Below are 20,332 nucleotides of genomic sequence, written 5' to 3' on the forward strand. Positions count from 1 at the left end.
TTTTTAAATCAATCAAAAGTCGTTAATCCGGACTCATCGGGACTTCGGCGATTCCGGATTATCGATTTTTCCGGATCATAGATCATCAGGTTAAATCTGGTAAGATGGCATGCAGAAATTATAAAATTAAAAGTATGAAACCGTAATTTACTAAATAAAGAACAATTACGATCTAAAGGGTATCAAAATTTACAAAAAAAAAAAAAAAAAAAGCTTAATATTTATTTGTTTACTTTATTAAACATTTCTTTCAATGTAAGTTGTTGCTTCGTTTTTTATGTGATAATACATTCTCTTTAATTCTTTAAACAGACATAATTTCTTGTTCAGTTACAAAGTTCCACTGTTCAAGTCCTATAATTGCTGTGTCGAGAATACCGACTAAGTTGTCAATCGAAATTTTTTCGTTTTCGATAACCTCTGTCACTTTCTTCGCTATCGGAAGCGAATTAGAATGACAAGGAATTTGATTTAAATCATATCAAAGACGGAGTACATGGAGATGAAATACTACATTTAATAAGGAATTATAAGCCAAGTAAAATAAAAACATCTGCCCTGAAGATAAGGATAGTGCTGACAGATCATCTTCCAATTCATTGCGCTGCGCAGCAGCGTTAAAGATAAACAAAGTTTAGATAAACAAAGGATATGCCTTTATCCATTTTTTGCAGCAACTCCACTTTTTGTTTAATGAACTTCGAAACATATTTCGCTTTGTAGATCATTTACATATTAATAAATATATATCAGAAATTCTATTTGACATAATCGAAAGTTCAAGCTTATTTTTATAAAATTGCTCTAACAGTCTGCAAAAAATAATAAGCCGGATCCAGAACAACACAATCTGCAACATTAACTGAAATAGATAATTAAATAATTTTAGCTTAGCCTTATACCATCCATTATACATTAAACGCGCACTCGTAAACGTATTTTGCGCACGCGCACAAGCATATTCTCAGCCGTAAAGGCCTTACGTGCATGCGTCGAAGCGATGCACGCGCAGAAAGTTTGAAGCTTTGAGGTCCGGATTATGGGTGTCCGAATTAACGACTTTTGACTGTATTATCTTCATTACTAAAATAGTGTGAAGAAATTAATGCAATACAGAACGTACAAAAATAATTTTTTATATATATATATAGCATGTAAGCTTAAATGTTATGTGTGCATTATGTGATGTGTTGTATTGAAGCCCTCAAAGCAAATGAAAGGTAAACCTATGCAGTCTCCACTGTATGTCACTTTTTTGGCTTTAGCCTACTTAAATTTTTTGAATTTTTTCATAATGCCCTTGAGAAAATCATCGCTTGACTCTAGCTTTTCCAGACATTTCTTTTTTTCTTGACATTTTTTTAAGTTTGTGATGTGGTAAGAGTTGCTAAGTGCATTAATTTCTCTGTTGTAATTAATATTTCGTCAAAATATTCAATTTATAGTGAAAAATTTGCAACTTATGATTATGTTGGCCGGACGGGCAAGCCGTGTGAAATTAGCATGGCATTCAGCATGTTAACAGGTTAATAAAACACTGACTGCATTTCACCCTGAAACTGTGAAATCCCCCCTGTTTTGTTCTATTTTGTAAGAAGAATTTATATGTTTTGTTACATATATGATGTGTGTACTAAAATTTTATTCAATTTAAGGAATGCTTTTATAAGTAAAATTAGCATTTTATCCCTTCATTTGGTAAAGGTATTTCTCTTCATTCACTTCAGAAAACAATCTTACAGATACGTTGCATTAACTGAAGGGTTAATGAAGGGAAAGGGAAGAAATGTTGTAGCACAAATTATGAATATAACTTCAACAGACTGCAAAATAAGAAAGGAGTGCAACCATTTATATATTAAAAGCAATGGATGAAGCAAAGTGAAAATGCATGTAGTGTCATCTATCAAGGAAAATGCTAATAAAATGTGAGAAAGCAAAGATGTAAGAACTCTTAAAGTGCTAGGAAGAACTGAAATTATGTCACTAACTAAAGAAGATAAATTTTTGTGAATAAGAAAATGGGGGGAGAGGAGGATTTGGCTTATAGGGTCATAGAGTTTCATTCATATATTTTATAAAATGAAATTTAAATGTAAGCCTTTTATTTTAGGTGGATATCCAGATGAAGTATCCTCCGAGCATGGGTATGCACCTTCTCCGTGTCGGACGCGTAATTATCCACATTCTTCCCCTATATCGCCAACCTCGTACCCATCTTCTCCTGGGCCTTTATTATCAGGTATGCTTGGAGGCGGCAGTCGTAATCGAAGCACGCCAAGTGATGGCTTGTCCGACAGCAGTTCAACTGTTTCCTCTGCTTGGGCATCTGAATATACAGGGCCAAAACTATTTGTAAAGCCTTCCACAAAATCAAATCGTGGCATTGTGACTAATGCTGTGAATACCGTCCTGGCTGGTGCTGTAAATTCTGAAACAAAGCGGAAAGTTTTAGAGGTATGGATTTGTTCTTTCGGTATAATTTGTTAGCCTCATTTCAGATTCGGGAGATTTTCTTGCCAATAAGTTATGTATTTGATATTTTTTACAGATCATATTTTCTAATCACAAACACTTAATTATATTGGATTTTATTATATTCTTAGCAGATTCAGGTATATTTATAAATTTTAAATGCTTGACTTTTTCTAGTAATTTTAACCCTCCAACCAGCCAAGGGTTTCTCTGACAAATCCCAAATTTCCCAGAACTGCCATAAGAAAGAACTATTTTCTTAATACAAAAATGCCCTTGGTATTTTATACCTAGATTTGTGTACTTCTAATATAATGCCTTAATTTCTTGATCACATTTCAAGATGCAAGTATATACACTGCTCGATATTGAAAATACAACACCAAGAAGGCGTGGTCAGAAATTTATGCAAATTTTAGAGTAGATGCATGTCACCAAGTTATGCAAATGATGTGAAATACGCAGCTGTCTGACGCGCGTGAAGTAAGATATAAGGGAAGGAACATGCAGAATGGGCAATATTCATGTCAATTATTTCTGCCAGACAAATTATCAAAGAAAGATGGTTTTTGTGCCTGAGGATACGTGTAATAGGAGAGAATGCCAGGCTGTCGCCAATGAAGGCACTTCCAGCAGATAGACGATTTTACGAGGGATGGACTGAGAAGGGCGGGTTGGTCCTTACATAAAAACGCAGCTGATACCCACATGGATGCGAGCACGGTGCATCGGCTATGGCGAACATGATTGGAACAAAGAAATGTGGGGAAAAGGAGGAGTGCAGGTGCAGCCAGACTGACGTCAGCACGTGTGGATCGATGCATCTACCAACAAGATGTGGTGGTCCTGCAAGTCACTTGTACCGTGATTCTGCAGCATGTGCAAGATACCCTGGATGTTACTGTGTCAACCAGAACCATTTGCCGTCGATTGGTTGAACGTGGCCTGCACTCACAGCATCCGTTAAGAAGACTGCCATTGACCCCACAGCATAGACGCCAACGTTTAGAATGGTGCCGGACTGGAGCGATGTGGATGACAGAATGGCGAAATGTCATATTCTCAGAGTCATGCTTCTGTTTATCTAGTGACAGTCGCTGCATACGTGGAGACAGATCTAATCCGGCAGTAACTTTGGAAAGCCTCATCGTTCGACATCGTGGCATAATGATTTAGAGCGCTATTGCCTATGATTCCAAGTCACCTCTAGTTCGTATTCAGGGCACTATGATGGCCCAATGATACTTGGATAATGTACTGCAGCCGGTGGCAATCCCCTATCATCAGGGCCTGCCTAATGCAATTTTTGAGCAGGATGCCTGACCACACAGGGCTCGCATCTGCCAACATGCTCTGCAAGGTATACAGATGCTTCCCTGGCCACTGTACTCTCCTGACCTGTCACCAATCGAACATGTGTGGGATGTGATTGGATGCCGTTTGCAGACTCTGCCCCTGCCTCTTTCAGAAGACAAACTCTGGCAAATGGTTGAAAGGGAATGGAGAGCCATCCGTCAGGACACCATCCAGACTCTTATTGACTCTATGCCTAGACGTGTTTCTTCGTGCATCGCAGTCTGCGGTGGTCCTACATCCTATTGAGCCAACGATGTTCTTGCTCTGTATCCTGACTTTCATTTTGAAATAAAGGTCACTTATTGCTGCTTGCTGTCTCTGTCTTTTTTCCAAATTTCATCACTTTCTCGTTCTTGGTGAGGCATTTTCAGTGTCGAGCAGTGTATTATATATACTTTGTTAAAGACGTCACAAAAGATATTTAAGCTATATATATGTATTTATATGGCCTGTATAGTCAAAGGCTAATTTAAAAGGAGCTCATTTAATGTAACAGATATTCAACCTCACCTTTACTCCCTTTTGTAAATAGTTAAATTTATGTATGAAATTTGCTCTTTTGTTTTTATAAAAGTGATAAAAATACGACTAAAGCAATGGGGGAAATAATTTTGATTTTATGTTTAATTTTGTAAATGTTAACATTAACAAGCCCAAACATTAAATAACCACATCATTGAGATTCAGTCCTTCATATGGAGACATTCTGATTTATGTGTTCTTTCTCACTCCAGTACTGTTTTCTCTTAAAAATGATTGCATTGCAAGTTCCATTGGTGTAAATTATGTTAACACTTGGCAAAGTTGTAGGGTTTATATTTATTTTAACTAACATTTATTTTAAGTTTAAACTATCTTTCCTGTCAAGCCTTACTTTCCCCTGGAACTGCCAATGCCAGAATATGTAAATTTGAGTAGAACGCGCAAGCATTCAAATTATCAGCGGAAGTATTCTGATTTAAATAGGAAGGAAACAAGTTCGGTGTGATATTCTTACTTAGCGAGAATTGAAGAACCCCACGTTGTGGCCTATGTGCTTGGCGGGAAGTAGTGGTAATCGTTCCAGTGAGCTTCAAGTCTGCTGAATTAGCAGCGGTATTGTAAAACGCGGTGAGTTAGTTATTTTAGAGAGCCTCATAGTTAGAATCTTGTCTTTACTTTCTTTTCAGGTTATTATTTTTATTTGACTGCCAAGTTGGCACAGTCTGTAAGCGTCAAGAGGACGCAATTGTAATTTATTACGTTGAATAAAAAGGGACTTAAACCCTTCACAAGGCTCTATCTTTTATACAAGTTTTCACAGTCACCTCTTGGTTGCGTGCAAGTTGGAGGCGCGCAACGTTATATTGGCGCCCGAACACTTATCGAACTGAAATGGACGAAAATTGGATGGAAGCCGCTGTACAACACCAAGAAATGACAACTCAGTTAGAAGGATTTGGATACCTGGTCCAGACTTTGAGAGCATCAATCAAGCCAAACGTCTATTTCGACGGAAAAAATTCGGTGGCGGTATTTCTCAAAGGTATAGAAAACCACTTTCAGCTCTACCCTGTGCCTGAAAGACAAAAAGTTGCCATCGCCACATCAGCACTAAGAGGCCAGGCCGCGCTATGGTGGAAAAATATAGGCAAATTTCTTCTAGGTGAATTTGGAAGCCTGACGTATACATTTGAAAATTTCAAAAAATCGTTAGTAAAGGCCTTCCCCATAGTGAAAGATCGCGCACGGCTGGAAGCCGAACTATATAGTTTCTATCAACGGGATACAGCACAATTGACGGACTTTATTTTATGAAAAATCAAGCTAACGGATATGCTGTATGGGAAAAAACCCGATGCTGAGATTATTGAAATAATATTACCAAGATTGTTACCCACTGTCCAAGACTACTTTGAAATTAGAAACCCAAGCACATTGCAGGAACTTTTCGAATTGGCGGTGAAGTTTCAAAATCGCAGAATAGCGGGAAAAGCGAGAGGGGAAACATATTCTCAAAGTACCCGAAGGAAGGAGGAAACCAGAAATGGAAATCGCTCGTATGGGGGAAAGAACTATCAAGCTAATGCATCGAAACTCGAAGGTCAAGGCCCAAAAAGAAAATTTGAAAATAAACATCCGTGTACCCAGAAGACACAGATTGAAAGGAAAGCTTTAAACGACTAGAGGGGCCTGTGAAAGGGAGGGTCCAGACCCCGGAAGTTTTAAAAAAACCCTCAAATAGACATTTAAACACGGTCATCGTAAAAAACTCACAGCTACCAATTATACAAGTCCTGGTTGGCGATGTACCAGTAGAAGCCCTCATCGATACAGGAGCAGAAACAAATTTTATGAGTGAAAAGTTCTTCAAAAAGAATTTTTACAGGATACGACTATTTAAAACCAGAAATACGGAAATTATAGCGGCGCAAGGAAAAACATGTCACTGCATCGGGAAATTATCATTAAACTTACAGGTAAAAGAGGAAAATCTCAAAGTATTAATTTTTGTGGTGAAACACCTGCAACACTCTCTTATTTTAGGTATGGACTTTTTAAGGGCCGCGAGGGCCAAATTAAATTTTCAAGATAGTTCCGTGGTGTTGGAGATGGACCAGAGGGTGGTGGAGCCTGTGGAGACACCTGAATTGGACCTTAGCCATCTGAATGACCATGAAAGTAAAGCAATACAGCAAGTGGTGAGTAATTTTTCTCATTTGTTTTCAGAAAAACCAGGAAACTGCCAAATCGTGACTCATAAGATTCAATTAAATGCCGAAAAACCTTGTAAGACTAAACCGTATCATTATGATAAACAAAAAGACCTAATCATCGAAGAACATATTCAGGAGATGTTAAAGAATAAAATAATAACACCCATAAATAGTGAGTACGCGAGTCCAGTCGTACTATGTAGGAAAAAGAACGAGTTTCCTCCTTCGGATAAAAGGGCTTGGAGGTTTGCTATCGATTACAGAAAACTAAATAGCATTACTAAATTTCCAGTTTTCCCTTTGCCGGTTATAGACGAGATCATTAGACAGATCAAATCGACAAGATATATGTCTACTTTGGACTTAACGTCCGGCTACTATCAAATAGCTATGAGACCCGAAGATATACATAAAACCGCGTTTATAACAAAATCGGGCACTTATGCATTTTTACGCATGCCCTTTGGGTTGTGTGGGGCCCCATCAACATTCCAGAGAGCTATGGACATTGTTCTAAAGCCTGTCCTAGGAAAATCAACTTTAATTTACCTAGATGATATAATTATAACGAGTAGTACGTTGGAACAACACATTTAATGACCTCGAACAAGTTTTTAAATTATTAAAAGAGGCCGGTCTTACAATTAACGCCTCAAAATGCAAGTTCGCAACTAAAGAACTTAAATATCTCGGTTATAAAATTTCGCAAAAGGGTATAGAAACGTAAGATTCAAAAATAAAAGCTATTAAGAATTTCCCACCGCCCAACACCGCCAAGAAACTTTCATCTTTCCTTGGATTATATTCTTACTATCGATCTTTCATAAAAGATTTCGCTAATATTGTTGAACCACTCTTAGTAATCAAAAGAAAAAAGAGTAAATTTACGTGGACAGCGGAAGCTAACACAGCTTTTGAAAGATTAAAAGAAGCGCTTATTAATGCCCCTGTTTTAAAATTCCCGGAGGGGGACGAAAACCTGGAAATTGCAGCAGATGCGTCAGACTATGCGGTGGGTGCGGTTCTTATGCAAAATAACCATCCGCTGGCATTTTTTAGTAAAACGTTAAATCAGACACAAAGGAATTATACAGCTACAGAAAGAGAAACATTAGCTGTATTAATAGCTGTACACAAATTTCGAGTTTTTTTCGGCAAATCGCCAGTAACAGTCTTTTCGGATCATGCGGCTGTTGGTAGACTTTACTCGGGAAAAAACCTAATGCCCAGGTTAATAAGATGGGCTTTAAAACTCCAAGAATATAATATCACAATAAAATATAAACCGGGTAAGGAAAACAATGTAGCTGACGCACTTTCTCGTATAAAACTGGACGACGAAGGAAATGAACTTAAATGCGCTGTGTTGACTTCAAAAATTTTAGATTCTAGAGATACGGTTATTACTGAACTGAAAGCTGATCCTGAATTTGGAAATATCTATGCTTATTTGAAAGACCCCGAAAGCTTTGAGCATACAGATATCGATGCGATAAGAAATAGAGCAAAAAACTATGAAATAATAGATAATTTATTATTCTATACGAAAACAACAAACGAAAATCTTGAGTATAAGCCAGTCATCCCAGCCTCGCTTCGATTAAGCATTTTGAAGGAGTTGCACGAAAAAAAAACAGCGGGCCACCTAGGGGTCAGAAAGACTTTAAAAAGGGTACACGAGGCGGTATATTTCCCGCAATTATACAAAATAGTAACGGCGTATGTCAGGTCCTGCAATCAATGTCAGTTAATAAATGATATTAATTACAGCCCGGCCGGGTACTTAAATAGCATTCGCGCTACATTTCCGAATGAAATTTTAGGCATAGATCTCCTTGGTCGCTTCCCCCAGAGCGAGTTAAATAAAAATCGTTCTCTTTTAGTAATAGTAGATCATTTTTCAAAATGGATAGAAATTGTTCCACTTAAACGCGCGTCAGCCAAAACAGTCGCAGATGCATTCTTACACAGATACATTTTAAAATACGGTGCACCGATAAAAGTCATTAGCGATAACGGAAAACAATTCATTAGTCAAATATTCGAAAACATATGCAATGGACTTGGCATACGCCATATCAAAATGGTTCTGTATAGACCACAGGCTAACATAGCAGAAAGAGTTAATAAAAACATAGTAAAAATAATTCGCAGTTACGTGAGCACACATCACAAGCGCTGGGATGGCTACATAAATGAATTAGCTTATGCTTTAAGAACGGCACATCATGATACTACGGGAAAAACTCCAGCAGAATTATTTTTAGGCAGAAAGTTAATTACGCCTTTAGATAAATTATTCTTTGTGCAACAAAGAGAGCAGGAGTTTAAACAACAAGATGTGCAAAAGTTGATTGATCAGGCGCTTAAAACCTCGGATACGGCAAGAAATAGGCAGAAACTTGATTATGATAGAAAACGCCGTGAAGCAGATTTTAAAGTTGGGGATAAAGTATTGAAGCGGAAATTTTCTTTATCAAGTGCCCCAGACAATTTTATGGCAAAGCTAGCTGCAAAGTTTGAAGGCCCGTATGTAATTCAGGAAATCAAAGGGGTAGTATTATATCTTAAGAACGACAGAGGGGAAATCTGTAAAGCAAGTCCCGACCAGGTGAAAAAATACTATAATCCAAATGATTTTGAAATCCTTAAAAGTTTCTTGCAGGACTCAAGTCTAAATGAAGTAGAAGGTTCAAACACTACAACAACTATTCCACCACCCAAGAAACAGAGAACTGAAGAGAGACCTAGCACTTCTACAACCCGGACGTCGGTATCAAAAAGAAAAAATGATTTTCAAACTCCGGCGTTTAAGAAAAACAAAAATACAGATGAACCGGGTAAAGAAACCGTGGTAAAGAGAAAAACACCACCTACAAAGGATAGCAGGAGAAATTACACATCAAGGAGAACGCGCACACGGCCACAGAGTCAGGTGTCAGCAAGGCCGCCGTTCCGGAAACTGAAACGCCAGCAGGAGGCACAAAAATACGAGGAACAGAAGAAATTCAAGAAGGACTCCAGACTGGAGGACGTCAAGACCAGCTGTCCCAGGCAGAAACGCAAAGGCCAACAACCAGACGATTACTCCGTCAAGAGGCCAGCATGTAGATGACGCAAAAGAAAGAGCAACGTGGACGACACTCGGAGATCAATAAGGAGAAGATTGACATCCATGAAACCTCTAACTTGGGATCAATTTTGCCAAAAACGGATGACGGAGTTTCAAGCATCGAAAACTCAAAGATAAGTTAAAACCTTCTATAAATTTTTTTTTCTCTTTTGTTCCGAAATGTTATGCATAAGTACGAAGTTCTATGTTTTGACGAAAGTCAATATGTCTCGGTTGAGACTTAGTTTTGTTTTACTTTATTTAGCTAAGGCAAAAGTATTTAAGTGTAAAAGCTAAAAACAAGCATTTTCTGTTGGTCGAAAGACTAATTCTGTTATGTTAAAGCCAAAATTTGGCCGGAGATAAAAATAACTTCGTATTCTTGTATTAATAAGAATTTTAGTTTCAGTGCCGCCAGCTTGGCGAAGAATGAGTAAAGTAAAAATTTATTTTCTCTTATTCATTTTATGGTAAATTGTAAAAATCATATGTATTAAACTTTTGTCAATGTATGTAAATACTTGCATGTTATGTAAAAGTAGAATTTAGTCTAGAAGCATAAAATTGTAGATGCTAAAAGTGAATGCTTAAAAGCAATGAAGTCAAAATTTAAGTATTAAACTGTAAAGTCATGCTTTAGAGCGAAAGCCTGCATGTTTAAAGATGAATGAGGGGGAAGTTAGAATGAATGTGTTTTGTAGGGTTCTCCACCTACATTTGAATTTTTAAGACTATTAAAGTAGCTCATTGAGTTGTAGAATGTCGAGTAAGGTGTGTCTATTTGGTCGTTGAATTCTAACAAATCATGGTGGTTAGGGGAAGTGTTGTAAGACTAAAACACGAATATTCCCGTTTGACACCACACACGGTGGAGAGCCAGGGTAAAGTTAAATTAATGCTTGAAAAATTGAATGAATGTGAAGTAAGCAATAACTAAGAAAAACGAATCGTTTAAAAACAAAAATTTATTGTGTCAAGAAAGTGTAAATTATAATGTATGTAGAAAGATACTGATACTTATTCCTTCCAGATGCTGGAAGGAAAGACCAAGATTGATTGATGAAGTCCAGGAAAAGTTGCTGTAAGAAGAAAGCTTTGTAACGAGCAACAGAATTTTAGTATGATTGTTACATAAGATATTTTTTTTTTTTTTTTTTTTTTTTTTTTTTTTTTTGTGTAAACGAGGTTCTCGGGAGTTAGTTCAGAATTATAGAAACTTACAACAGGTCGTTTGTAGGACCTGCTTCCAAGTTTTCCAAATTCTGGCAGCGGCAAATGTAGGGTTTATATTTATTTTAACTAACATTTATTTTAAGTTTAAACTATCTTTCCTGTCAAGCCTTACTTTCCCCTGGAACTGCCAATGCCAGAATATGTAAATTTGAGTAGAACGCGCAAGCATTCAAATTATCAGCGGAAGTATTCTGATTTAAATAGGAAGGAAACAAGTTCGGTGTGATATTCTTACTTAGCAAGAATTGAAGAACCCCACGTTGCGGCCTATGTGCTTGGCGGGAAGTAGTGGTAATCGTTCCAGTGAGCTTCAAGTCTGCTGAATTAGCAGCGGTATTGTAAAACGCGGTGAGTTAGTTATTTTAGAGAGCCTCATAGTTAGAATCTTGTCTTTACTTTCTTTTCAGGTTATTATTTTTATTTGACTGCCAAGTTGGCACAGTCTGTAAGCGTCAAGAGGACACAATTGTAATTTATTACGTGGAATAAAAAGGGACTTAAACCCTTCACAAGGCTCTATTTTTTATACAAGTTTTCACAGTCACCTCTTGGTTGCGTGCAAGTTGGAGGCGCGCAACGTTATAAAGTAATCCAGAATTCGACATTTTTTGTTTGCGCTAAAAAAATTTTCACATTATACACTGTTCGTATTTTCACTTAGTTGATTTATCACTTTTTCAAATAAAAAAATTAATTTATTATTATTATTATTTAAAAGTAAATAAATAAATACTCATGTCTTGATGAAAAATGGAAACTGCTGAAATGTTTGGATTAGCTGTATGGGAATTCTCTAAAACTTTATTGAAGTATAATAGTCAAGAAACAAACAAATTTAATTTTTTTAAATTTTAAACAAATTAAACTTAGTGCTAATTACATTTATTCTTAATGGCATTCTGATTAATGAACTCTATTTGAGCTCGTAAATTTGAGACTCTATCCTCTTTGATTTATTTCGTTATATTGCCTGTTATTTTCACTAATAAGTATATAATTTGAATTTTGTTATTATGATTAATAAGGTACTTTAATTTTTCAGCAAACCGTTTCCTGTCCGAAATGTTTTACTATATAGCCCTTTTTGGTTATCTGTCGTTGGAACTTTAATTATGAAGGCTCCTTAAAATAGCAAATGTATTCAAATTTTCTCATTATAATTAATAAGGTGCTTTAATTTTTCAGGAAAACGTTTCCTGCCCAAAATGCTTTAATAAATAGTATATCATTCAAACTTTAATTATAAAGTCTTCTTAAAATAGCAAATGTATTCGAATTTTCTCATTATAATTGATAAGGTGCTTTAATTTTCAGCAAAACGTTTCCTGTCCAAAATGTTTTAATAAATAGTATAAATAGTATATCGTTGGAACTTAAATTATAAAATCTCCTTAAAATAGCAAGTGTATTTTAAAATATTGTTTCAAAAACAATAAATTAGCATCTTAGAATTTGTAAAAATGTTATCTTTCAGATCATCTTTAGAGTTAAACTAAATTTTGATATGACAAACAGTCAAAATCTTTCAGAAATTGAAATGTGAAAATTTTGATAATTATGTCATTCTCCTCTAATGGAATTTAAATTAGGAAAAATAAACTGTAATTAGTTTGCATACATTCTGCTTTTTTAATACATACATGGTTATTAAATTTTACATACTAAATGGGCTCACCAGCATCTGAGTTATAAAGTCGCTAAATGTTGGTAGTTCAGTCTGACATCAAACTAGTCAATGTGCTGATTGCATGGCTTCTCCTATGTATAACTTGGATGCAAGTCAGTTTCCCTTAGAAATCCTTCATAAAGGTATCCATCCTCTTATGCAAATAGTAGTGTGCTGCTGTAATAATTAAACTAACTGAACTAATTTACACACTAATTGGATAAGTTACAAATTTAAATATGAACTTAAAATTGGTTCTGTATTATACAGAACATAAATGATTTTAAAATTAAAAAAAAAAAAAAAAAACTGCCAGTAATCAAAATAATATTTTGATTTTTTAATACTGTTTTTATAGCAGCTTTTTTATTTATTTATAAATTTGAAATCCTGAGAGAATTTGTAGAACTAAAGCAGATATATATAATTATACAAAGCAATTTAGCATAATTTCTTTGTTTTAAAATGGAAAATTCTGAAACAAAGCATTATGTATAATTATATAAATCAGCATAGCATATGGCCCACCAGCAAACGAGCGGTAAAGTAGCTGAACACTGGTAGTTCGGTCCGAGGTTCGAATCCTGCGAACGGGCTGGCTGCGTGGGTGTTTTCGCGGTTTTCCTCATGTGTAATGTGTATAGAACCAGTTTCCCTTAGAAAGTCCTCCACGAAGGCATCCCGCCCCTTAGGCAGATGGCTCTCGACGCTTTGCCATAATCACACACACACAGCATAGCATAATTCTTCATTTTTGTGCAGAACTTTCTGAAAGAAAATATTTTGTGATACTTTTTTATGTATAAATAATTATATGAAGGAAATTAGGTTTTTTTTTTTTTTTTTTTTTTTTTTTTTTTTTTTTTTTTTTTTTTTTTCCCCTCCCCCTCTTTCTCTCGCTTTTAAATGCAGAAAGAAGAAAAAACTTTCTGATAGTGTTAATGTGTAAAATTAAAGTAATTCAGCATAATATATATTCTTTTTTAATATATGCAGGAAATAGAACGTTCTGAAGGAAAACACTTTCTAATACTATTTCGAGATGCTGGCTGCCAATTCCGGGCTCTTTATTCGTATAATCCTGAAACTGAAGAAGTTATCAAACTATATGGTATTGGTCCAAGAGTCATTACCGATAAAATGATGGATAGATTTTACAAGTAAGATTGTTATTTTGTTAAGTTTCTTTGAAGGGTAAAATTTTATTATTGGGTTGGTAAGAAAGTAATTTTGGTTTGAAATAAAACTCAGTTTTTCTCTACAGAAAATGAACTTTTATCAATCAAATATCTTCTATTTTGTTTGATAACCTTTTGCTATCTTTCTGGTAACTTCATGATTCTTCGTTCATAGAACTTCTGGTCTTTATTAGCAAAAAACTCAACCAAGTGCGATTTGAGGTCATTGTTATTACTATTTAATACATTTTGTAAACTTTGAAATAAATGATAATCTGGTGATGCAAAGTCAGGGCTATGTGGGGGATGTGACATCATATCCCAACCAAGCTCCAATAATTTTGTATGTGTTGCTAGAGATTTGTCCTCACATTGCTGTGGTGTAAAATGATTCCTTTGTTATTTGCTATTCTGGTCTCTTTGGCTGCAAGTTACTGACCGTAAACATCTGAGTTGATCATTTGGTCACTTGTAAGCAGCTCAGAGTGCACAACACCTTTGTAATCCCATCAAATTGACAGCATAATCTTTTTCTGATGCAATTTAGATTTTGATATTATTTGTGCTGATTTGTCATGCTTAGATTAGGATCTTTATCGATTAATGTAATTGTAGTACGTGATCCACTTTTCATCACCAATAATAATTCATTTAAAAAAAGGTCATTTGCATTGCATTTGAAATGCGTATCGCAATATTGATTCATTAAGTGAATTTCTATTGTTCTAAGTGCAACTCAAATATTAAGCTTCATAATGAGTCTAAGACTTCTTAGATAATTGTCAGTTGTTGTGTGTGATACATTTAAACTTTTTTAAATCTCACACATCTATGTGATGATTCACTTCAATTATGGCTTTTAATCATCATCAACTTCAGGAGGTTGGCCAGAACATTGGTCATCTTCAAGTGAAAACTCTCCCGAATGAAATTTTTTAAGCCAACTCTGATATGTTTTATGTTAAGCAACATCAACACCATAAGCTTCACATATCTCTCTCTTTGTGAGCCTCAGATGCATTCTTGCCTTTGTGAAAATAAAAGAAGTATGTTGAAAATATTAATTTTTGCACCTCATGTTAAAATTGACCATAAAATAATAGTTGTAAACAGAAATAAAAATACAGTTAAAAGTCGTTAATCCGGACTCGTCGGGACTTCGGCGATTCCGGATTATTGATTTTTCTGGATTATAGATCATCAGTTTAAATCTGGTAAAATGGCATGCAGAAATTATAAAATTAAAAATATGAAGCCGTAATTTACGAAATAAAGAACAATTATGATCTAAAGGGTATCAAAATTTACAAAAAAAAGCTTAATATTTATTTGTTTACTTTATTAAACATTTCTTTCAATGTAAGTTGCCGCTGTTCAAGTCCTATAATTGCTGTGTCGAGAATACCGACTAATTTGTCAATCGAAATTTTTTCGTTTTCAATAACCTCTGTTACTTTCTTCGCTGTCGGAAGCGGATTATAATGACGAGGCATTTGATTTAAATCATATCAAAGATGAAGTACATTGAGTAAGCAATTATAAGCCAAATAAAATAAAAACATCTGTTCTTAAGATAAGGATAGTGCTGACAAATCAACTTCAATTCATTGCACACCGCTGCAGCGTTAAAGATAAACAAAGTTTAGATAAACAAAGGATGTGCCTTTATCCATTTTTTGCAGCAATTCCACTTTTTGGACTCCGAAAGATACTTTCGCTTTGTATATCCTTTACATATTAGTAAATATATATTGGAAATTCTATTTGACGTAATCGAAAGTTCAAGCTTACTTTTATAAAATTGCTCTAACAGTCTGCAAAAAATAATAATCCGGATCCAATTCAAAGATTAAGGAACAATGCAATCTGCAACATTAACTGAAATAGATAATTAGATAATTTTAGCTTAGCTTATCCCATCCGTTATACATTAAACGCGCATTCGTAAACGTATTTTGCGCACGCACCCACGCAAATTCGCAGCGGTAAAGGTCTTACGCGCATGCGCAGAAAGTTTGTAGCTTTGAGGTCCGGATTATGGGTGTCCAAATTAACAACTTTTGACTGTAAAACTATAAGATTAAGAAAAAAATAACAAAAGGAACATAACACTATCTATTTGTGCAAATCGAAATTACCTTCTTGTTAACCCATTATATACATATATTTTTACATTCTATTTTGAATTTATATGATGAGAAACTTTATTATTATATCTTATTTTTATGATATTATTCTAAAATATTCTCTAATTTTCAAATTTGCAAACTCGATTTTGAATTTAATTCTGTAGCTTTTCATGTGATCTTGATCAATGGAAAAATTTAATTATGAAGTCTATTTGAGTTATCCTATATCACTTTTCATGAAAGCTCATTTATTATTGTTAGAACCTTGATGTCCTGTTGATATCATTGCACAGTTATAAGTGAAAAATATGTGCTTGTTTTATATAGCTTTTTATTCACATTATGGAGAACAATGTGCTACATGATTTAGACTGTAGATTTATATGAAAGACTTATTATATTATGACCACTTTCAGCCTACAAAAATAAATATGCTTGCTTAAAGAAAGAGTAGTTAATCATATCATTGCACAGAATAGATGAACATCTCCAGCACTGGCTTCCTATTAAGATGTGTCCAGTTTCAAAATCAGAAAAGCAGCTTGATTTATCAGAGTTTGATAAAATGAAAATTACGGTAGAATGGCAACTTGGAACCAGTATTGCTGAAATAGTGGGGCTTGTGAGCTATTAATGGCTGCTGTTGAGAATACCTATTAAAAGTGATATATAAGGATGGGAAAACCAGTGCCATTGTCAGCCATTACTCATTGATGTCAAAAACCATCAGAAACTGTCATGCCATTATTCATAGCAACTACAGGGCCAGGTCTAATAAATTACCCACCGCTATAATAATGATAAACGAGACTGTCATTTGCAACACATTTAATTGAATTCATCTCTGTTAAGGAGCTGCATAGTTGTGGACCTAAATGAGTCCCAGTGCTAACTGCACTCCATCAACAGCAGTTCATGAAACAGGCTATCACCAGTTCTGGACCATAAAATTCTTTACTTTTTCTTTAGAAATTCTGAGTAGTTAACAAATCCACATTTCTAATATATAACATGTAAAACTGAGAATATATATGCTGATTGCATGTGGTGGCAGTACTGCTTAGGAAACTTTAAGGCTTGTTACCCCAGTAAAACCATTTCAGACAGCCATAAAATACCTAAATACTATTATGGACCATAATACCAATTAATATCTAACTTGGAGTTTTCTAGCAATTCTTAAAAGTCTTGCTCAACTAGACTGAAAAATTATGTGAATGTCATTGTGCTACATTTTCCCACTGACATTATTATGATCCATGTTATGGATAATACCTTTACCGCACCTTTGTCAATTTTGTTTACAGCATTGCTCACCAAAAGTGATTACTTTTAGCAAAATATACAGCCTTTTTCGGGGGGAAGGGAATCTTTCATTACATAGAAATAAAAAATGCATTTTACTTAGATCACAAGTGAGGGAAGAAGAATTCTTGATTGCTTGAAAATATTTACCATAATTGAAAGTCATGAAATTTTCCACACTATTTTATGTAATTTGATGTGGAACTTTTGAAGGTTGAATTGGCACTCACTTTCAGCTTGCTTATAAACTGGTGAGTGGTAACTAAATTAGACAACCAATTATTATCACTTTTGTCAATAAATAAAGCTAGATTTACATTGTGATTTTCAATTACACTTAGACACAGTTTTTAGATTGCAGCTGAATTTTTGTAGCATAATCTTGCCATTTATACATAGATGCACTTTTATTTGGAAATGTACAGTAAATTAAATACTTACAAAGTACACACAGATATGTACAGTCTAAAACCTCGACATTCAGACCACCAGCCAAAAAATAGACAAATAAATTAATGAGGAAAAATTCCTTTATGAAATATAGGAATCGAGATTATCAACAAAAGGTAGCATGTGTTCAACTTCCAACTTAGATTTTTATATGTCACTTAAGCTCAATTTCACTTAAGCTTCCAACTTAGATTTTTATATGTCACTTTCAAACACTTGCTGGCTACGATTTTATACTCTAGCCATTTTCTTTCAGGCAAATAGGCGGCTGGATGGGCATTTTCAAGGTTTTCCCTCTGTGTCTTTTATATGAGCCAGTTTCCTTTAGGAAATTATCCACAAAGGCATATCTCACCTTAGGCAGATAGCCCTAGTGTACTTTGCCATAATCAGCTAAACCAAAAATGTACTGTAGCCAAGGAAAAAACATTGATTGGTGTTGGCCAGGATCACACTTTCAGCTGACATTATGAATTTTGTCGCCCAGTGAAAGCTACGTGGTCCTAAATTCAGCTGTGTGGTACCTTCATAAATTCTAAAAATTTTACCACTCCTAAATTCTACTGCCTAGTGCCTCTTCTAAATTCTGTCCCTAATTTTTGCTGCATGGTGCTTCTTTAAATTCTAAAATTTTTCCCACTTGGCCCTGTTGGTGAGGGGGATAGCATTTTTCTGTCTGACCTAAACAATAAATGAAGCTCCAGTGCTGCTATCAGTGTTCTTACTAGATTTAAACTAATGACCTGAAATCCAGAATCACGTATGTCCTGATAATTCTGAGTATCGGACTTTGTACTATATGTGTAGTATAAATTTTAATAAACAGATATTAATATTTATTGTTTGATTTTAGGTATAATTCTGGAGGAAAGTCTTTTACTCAGATTCATACAAAGCATCTTACTGCAACTATTGACGCCTTCACAATTCAGAATAGTTTGTGGCAGGGTAAAAAGACAACAATGGCCCCTAAGAGAGACTACTACTGACTAGCCACCATGAAGAAGTGCCAACGTGATAGTGCGGCCGTCCCTTGCGTTTGAATGTACTGTAAATAATCACTGTAAAGTTCTTTCACTTCCTATGTTAACATTCCACTAGCAAAAAAAAAAAAAAATATTGCTGGGCTGTGATTAAAAAACAATGTAGAGCTATATTTAAATTTGTAGTGATGATGTGGAGGTGATTGGGACTGACTGACTGGCTTGTAAATTATTAGTGTGCTTTTTATAATTGACATGTACAGCTTGCTTATATCCAGTGGGACTAGCTCATAAAAAATGTATTTTGTTTTTGTTGGCAAATTTTATGCTCAATATAAAAAATTCACATTTTATTTTTCTCCTAATAGTGTCAAGTTTTTTAGGGTGTATGAAATTTGTTAACAAATTCAAATCAAAATTTCATGTTCAATCACTAGATTCAATATCATGCTCTCACTCAGTCTTGACAGAATGCAAATCTAAGCTTGCATCACTAATTAATTTTTATGTGTGTGTATAACATCAGGATTTTTTTTCCAGCTATTTTATAAATACATGCAAATTTTTTAGTTTAATAATTGTAACTGTCAATACTTTTGACGAAAACATACTAACGATCTGTTTATAAAATAAAAAATCAACAAGAAATAAAATACTAAATTTAATACTTTTTACTGCATCACTCACTTTCTGATATAATGACCACAAATATTTATGTATCATACTGAGAATTTTTATATTTTTACAGTTAATTTTTTTGTGTTACATATGCTGATTTTTTAAACTGATTTACTGTAATTGTTTTTACTAATTTATTTTAAAAGATAATAAAATATGCATGTTTGTTTAAACTTTATCTGCATTGCACAGTTCCAACACATTTCAATGCACAAAGTATTAAGCATGGTTCTTTAATATTACAGTTCTTTCAATTCAAATCTTCCAACCAAAAATCATATTTCAAATACACTACAGAAGTTAGCAAAAAAGTTGCCTGGCCTGTAAATGCTTTAAAATTTGAACACCTGAAACACTCGTCTTCCAATTTCGAGACCTATATCGGCAGGATCGATTTCTTTAGACTTAAGACAGGTGTACTCATATTATTGTTTCTTAATGCGTACCATCTGGTATGGTACGGTAGCATAAGCCAGAACAAATGATTTTCTTATAATTTAAAAGTGTCAGTGCTTACTGCTTTTTTTTTTTTTTTTCTTCAATTTCTATGTTTTTTGTACATTCCAATTTTATTCAACTCTAAATGTATAAGGACTGCAAGTTGCATGCATTTGAATGTAATGTATGAGAGATGCAATGTGAAGTTCTATTTACCACTTAAAGAGCTTTGTAATCAAGTAACAAATAAATCTTTCCAACAGCATTGTACTCAGTTTCTCTTCTAAATGTTCCCTCATACTTTTTTCCTAAGTTATTTAAATGAACAAATGTTATAATGATTTTATAAATATTTATTTTTGGAATTCTTATTGTGAACCTGCATGATCTGAATAAAAAAAAAATTGCATAAAATTTGTTGCTGTTCCAAATCACACGTTCTGCCATTTCATTTTTATATATCTTAGAAAATTTTCTTGCTTTGCATACTACACTAAACCCTTTTTCACATGATTCTAAAAATATTTTTCATACATGAATTAATTCTAATTTCCATAATATCTTTTCCAAATCAAACTGGTGATAGTTTTTAATAAATATGGTATTCTTTTAATATGAAAAAAAGAAGTTTCT

General features: G+C 34.4%; 1 protein-coding gene across 2 annotated transcripts in view; it reads left to right on the forward strand.

Annotated features, from left to right (window-relative positions):
• The window catches only part of LOC118194656 (patronin-like), a 215,537-nt gene extending 195,573 nt beyond the window's left edge, over positions 1-19,964 (forward strand). For both annotated transcript variants that reach the window (XM_085812676.1, XM_085812677.1), the window contains 3 exons: positions 2,114-2,457; positions 13,535-13,698; positions 18,454-19,964. In XM_085812676.1, coding sequence (XP_085668802.1) covers positions 2,114-2,457; positions 13,535-13,698; positions 18,454-18,589 — 644 coding nt within the window. In that variant the 3' untranslated portion in view covers positions 18,590-19,964. The remainder of the gene's footprint in view (positions 1-2,113; positions 2,458-13,534; positions 13,699-18,453) is intronic.
• Positions 19,965-20,332: the final 368 nt, after the last annotated feature.

Source organism: Stegodyphus dumicola, chromosome 3 (genome assembly GCF_044657685.1).
Source record: "Stegodyphus dumicola isolate Sdum_Otavi_A_Nest chromosome 3, ASM4465768v1".
Classification (NCBI taxonomy): domain Eukaryota; kingdom Metazoa; phylum Arthropoda; class Arachnida; order Araneae; family Eresidae; genus Stegodyphus; species Stegodyphus dumicola.